The 5478-nt window shown below is 37.1% G+C and overlaps 1 protein-coding gene across 1 annotated transcript in view; it reads right to left on the bottom strand.

The window, feature by feature from the left end:
- Positions 1-542: 542 nt before the first annotated feature.
- LOC110023386 (protein ABHD17B-like) overlaps positions 543-5478 on the bottom strand; it is a 16964-nt gene continuing 12028 nt past the window's right edge. Inside the window, exon 5 of the mRNA XM_020722778.1 lies at positions 543-1348. Coding sequence (XP_020578437.1) covers positions 1085-1348 — 264 coding nt within the window. The 3' untranslated portion in view covers positions 543-1084. The remainder of the gene's footprint in view (positions 1349-5478) is intronic.

The following is a 5478-nucleotide window of genomic DNA, read 5'->3' as shown; positions in this document are numbered from 1 at the left end:
TGATTCTAAATTTTATCATGAAATTTTTAATTTCAAATATTGCATTAGGATTCATGGTTAGTTGTATGGATTTTTATGAGAACACCAAAAAAAATGATATTTTCTAGCTAAATTTAAATACAAAAAAATAAAATTCTCAGTTTTAAAAAAGTTTGTATTTATTGAGTTTAAATTTATATTAATTTCTAATTACAAATAAATGATAGGATATAAAATATAATCTCCTCTCAAAAATGTATTTTCTAACATCAAATACCAAAGAGTTTTAGCTCTATTGATGTATACCTCCTTGTATGAAAGACTTGAGTGATATGAATGCAAAGAAGTAAAGGTGTTCGAAATGTAAATACAAAACAATTGGGTGGTATATATGTAAATGACTCTTCAAAAGAATTAGGACCCTCAAGCTTTATTAGAACCTTGGGAATAGAGAAGTTAAATAGATTTAAATAAGCACATAAGGAAAATTAATAAAAGAGTTCAATATTTTAGGAACAAACAAATCCATGAATCAGATGAAAGAACTTGATAAGAAAGTGGCCATTGAATACAAGGATTGAAATGTTTAGCTTTGCATGTAAATACTTATAAAAAGTTCTACTCCCTTCTCAAATTCTCCTCACTATCATGAAGAGTTGAGCAATAAAACCAAATACTACTGATTAGCAGTTCAATATTGCCTTAGTCATGGACAACCAAGCAAACAAACTAAAAAAATCTCTTTAAAAGAAGAATATGTAAAAGGAATGGAGAACCAAACATATACAAATTACTTTTTGGAATTGGATTTTGTGTACAAAAAAACCTCACTTCTGGCACTTCATTTACCATTCACTTAGGCTCGGCAAACCATAAATCCAATCCCAGTGAACAGTTTTATGCAATCAAATAAGCTTCAGAAATCAACTCCAGAACTTTGCAGTGGGAGTAAAAAATTTAACCTGAACTTCTCTAGCTTCTCCTGTCATCAACTCAGCTTAGTTACAGAGAGCCTGCATGCATTCTGGAGGTGATCCCATGGCTTCCAGAAGAGAGGCTAACAGAGCTTGAAAGAATATTTGTGGGGTCAAGGAGATTATAATGGTCACCTCTTACCAAATCTCAGGCATTTATTATGCTTAGCTTCAGCCATGGTTGAGGGAGGTTGATTTCTTTGCTTTGCCTGCAACCTTGTCATGGAGAGCTTCTCCATTGCCATTATGAATTTCCTCAGATGCTTTATGTACTCAGGATAAGTTTCCAGATCGCAGTGGCCGCCTCCTTTGATCCATAAGGGATCGAATTTCTCCTTGGAGAGCTCCCACAGGCGTTTCCCATGCGACCAGTCCACGATATCATCAGCCGTTCCCTATAAAAGATTGATCAAGGATTAGAATCTATCTTTTTGTAGGATGATCAGATTAGCTTTCTTGATGATAAATAATTAGCCGTTATGGAATTTGAAAGTTCTGCGGCACATAATTGGATATTAAGATGCAAGACTGGCGGGTTACCATTGAGAAATATTTAGTTATATGATTCACATATTCATAGATTAATTTACATTGAGGTCCTGTTGGGTATAATGTTTTATTATAATTGAAAACTCGCCCATCCCATCAAGATACTCTTGAGATATCTCAAACACAAAGGGATGGATTATTATTAATTGCTCGTCTTTGATAATACTGACTTGATCTCCCATCAAACAAGCAACACTAGCATAAAGAAAAAAGTTCCAAGTTTTATGAGACATTACATTTGACAAAAACTTGATGACATATAGGAGATTTAAGCACGTAAATGGAGCCACAACCACAAAGAGATTGTGTTTGTTGCTGCTCTTGAATCATTGCTTTGCATTTGATCAGATTAGATGTTCATGCTGTGAGATATAAATTGTGGAAAATTATTCCAGAGATCCGAAGCAAAATTTTGAACAAAAGTGCACAAAGCAAGAAAAGAAACACCAATTTTTTTATGTGAAAAAATCAGATAACGAGAAAAAACACAGAGCCACGCCACACCAAAAATCCACCATGAACAAAAAATGTGGAGAATAGAATAAATTACAACACATTCGACACTTTCACACATTAGACATACTAGGACACTCGTGCTCTACTCCACAAGAGAATATGAAATCTAACACAAAAAGAAAAAAAAAATTACAGAAAAAACTGCTTAAAATGGATTTTCGTTTCCCAAAACTATGGTTAAAGCACTAATGGATACAACGTCAAAGCTATGTACAGAAAAAATATGTAATCATCCAGAAAAAACATCCAGAAAAAATATGTAATCATCCGCCTTGCCACTAAAATTTGTTGGCTTGACGGTTGGCTCCACATGGCCTTGCCACTAAAATTTAATTCATAGATTTGCCAAATAAATTTTAACCTCTTAGAAGTCGTGAAAATAGCAACAAGATAGATAAAAGGTTGAAATCTAACTTTTTGAGGTGCAAGAGAAACCAGAGAATTTGGGAAAAGAAGAAGAATGAAGGTCAGGCAAAAACCATTATGAAAACTAAAATTTCAAACTACTTTGAAAAACGTGTATATTATCAGTAACTTCTGTTACATAAAGTATTAAAATCTAATGGTTGTAAATTAGAAGTGTGAATATTATAAATATTGATAATAGGTAACCTAAAATGAGGAGATCTAATTATATGATCTTTCTACATTGTGAAATCCAATTTGAGGAGATATAATTAAATGATTTTTTTTTTATATTTAAAATATTCCTAATTTGTATATGCTGATCATCTTTTATTTGCATGAGAGATTATGGAGAATTTTGGTGTGTTAAGTTTGTTGAGAATGTGGAGCCCAGTGCACTTCTTTATTGGAAAATCATTAGTGTTAATTATATAATTAATTAACTTCCTAAATAATGATTCCCGTTTTTCTGTGTTTCCCGCCTCTCGTTTTTTCTCTCTCCGCGGAATCGCGGGAAGGATGCTCTCCGCTTGGATCATTTAATGCATTCCCTCTATGTGTTTTTTATGATCATTATAAAAGCGAAAGCTAACTCCTTTAAGAACACCACTTCCATACACTCTCTCCTACGGCTGAAGAAAAGAAGGGGCAGGGTACGAAAAGTTGCTTCTTTGTTTCCCCTTCCTTCACCTTCCTTCAGTTCTTTGGCATAAAAGAAAGTTTGTTTTTTTTTTGTCCTTTCTCAAGTGGCTTTAGAGAGAGGAGAGAGAGAAAGGCAAGGGAGAGAAAAAGAAACTAGAAAGAATTATTTTTTTGTAATCGTCGAATCGACGACGACGTAATTTCCTCGAAGCTAATAAAATCCTCTGCAGCTCCGTGGACGTAGGCAATTTGCCGAACCACGTAAATCTTGTGTTGAATTTTTCTGGTGTAATTTTTTATTTGGTTTTCGTTTTATTGCGGTCATTTTTCATAACAATTTGTATCAGAGCCCCGGTTCGGATCTGAGAAAGAACGATGACCGGTGACGAAGTGAAGGTTTCAGGGATCGAGAAGTTCGACGGCACGGATTTTGGATACTGGAGGATGCAGATAGAGGATTACCTCTATGAGAAGAAACTTCATCTTCCGCTACAGGGAAAAAGACCTGAAATGATGGATGAGGCTGAATGGGGTTATTCGATTAACCCTATCGAGGTCCGTTGCTCACAATGTCATAGAGGAGAGGACGATGGCAGATCTTATGGCGGCCCTATCAAGTATGTATGAAAAGCCATCGGTGAATACAAGGTGCACTTGATGAAAAAGTTATTCAACCTGAAGATGGTGGAAGGTGTGTCGGTTGTTCAACATTTGAATGATTTCAACACTATTATAAATCAATTATCGTCCGTTGAAATTGATTTTGATGATGAGATACGTGCACTGATATTGTTGGCTTCGTTGCCAAATAGCTGGGAGGCCATGAGGTTGGCAGTTAGCAACTCTACAGGTAAAATTAAACTGAAATATGATGATATTCGTGACTTGATTCTTGCTGAAGAGGTGCGCAGGAAAGACTCTGGCGAGATCTCGGGTTCAAGTTCAGCAATGAATGTTGATTCCAGAGGGAAATCACAAGACAAGAACTCAAACAGAGGAAGGGAGGAAGGTCGAAATCAAAGCATAGAAGCAAGAGCAAGTCAAAGCCTGGTCAGCAAGCAACATGCTGGAATTGTGGCAAAACTAGCCACATAAAAAGAAACTGTAAAAATCCTAAGAAGACGGAGAACGTCAGTGCTAACTCTGTAACTGAAGAAGTGCATGATGCATTATTACTTGCAGCTCATAATTCTGTTGACGACTGGATACTGGACTCGGGGGCTTCTTTTCACACATCTTCTCACCGGGAGTTAATGAGAAACTATGTTTTAGGTGACTTTGGGAAAGTGTACTTGGCTGATGGAGCAGCTTTGAACGTGGTGGGGATGGGAGATGTTGAAATTGCACTCCCTAACAGAAAAAAATGGATGCTGCAAAAGGTTAGACACATTCCTGAACTGAAAAAGAACCTCATATCTGTTGGGCAGCTTGATGAGGATGAGGGAGGTCATTCAGTAGTGTTCTCTGATAATACCTGGAAGGTTACTAAAGGAGCACTGGTACTGGCTCGCGGTAAGAAGACTAATACGCTTTATATGGATATATGACAACTGGTCAAATTAACAATGTTGATACCACAGTTGCAGAGAGCACAGCAGACGTGTGGCATTGCAGACTTGGACACATGAGTCAGAAAGGTATGAAAGAGCTTCAGTCCAGAGGCAAGCTATCAGAACTGAAGTCCGTTGATTTCGGCATGTGTGAAAGTTGTATCATGGGGAAGCAGAAAAAGGTCAGTTTCCTGAAAGGTGAAAGGATGTCAAAGACAGGAAAACTAGAACTGGTACACACCGATGTGTGGGGGTCTTCCCCAGTGGCATCTCTTGGAGGCTCTCGCTATTACGTCACATTCATAGATGACCACAGCAGAAAGGTACGGGTTTACTTTCTGAAGCATAAATCTGATGTATTTTTTGTGTTCAAAACTTGGAAGGCCATGGTTGAAACGGAGACAGATCTAAAACTAAAATGCTTGAGATCTGACAAAGGTGGTGAGTACATCGATGGTGGGTTCAAGGAATACTGTGCAGCTCAAGGTATCAGAATAGAGAAGACTATTCCGGGGACACCACAACAAAATAGAGTTGCAGAACGCATGAATAGGACCATCAATGAGTGTGCTAGGAGCATGAGATTGCACGCAGGACTACCACCAACCTTCTGGGCAGATGCAATCAGCACTGCAGTTTACCTGATCAACAGATGGTCATCTGTCCCATTAGACTGTAAATTATTTGAGGAGGTCTGAAGCGGCAAAGAGGTCAAATTTTCTCATCTTAAAACTTTTGGTTGTCTTTCTTATGTGTTAATCAATGATGATGTACGTAGCAAGCTTGATGCTAAGTCAAAGAAATGTTATTTCATTGGTTATGGAGACGAAGCATTTGGTTATCGTTTCTGGGATGATCAGGAT

The sequence above is a fragment of the Phalaenopsis equestris genome, unplaced genomic scaffold (genome assembly GCF_001263595.1).
Source record: "Phalaenopsis equestris unplaced genomic scaffold, ASM126359v1 Scaffold000224, whole genome shotgun sequence".
NCBI classification, from domain to species: domain Eukaryota; kingdom Viridiplantae; phylum Streptophyta; class Magnoliopsida; order Asparagales; family Orchidaceae; genus Phalaenopsis; species Phalaenopsis equestris.
This window is presented reverse-complemented; position numbering and strand designations above follow the sequence as displayed.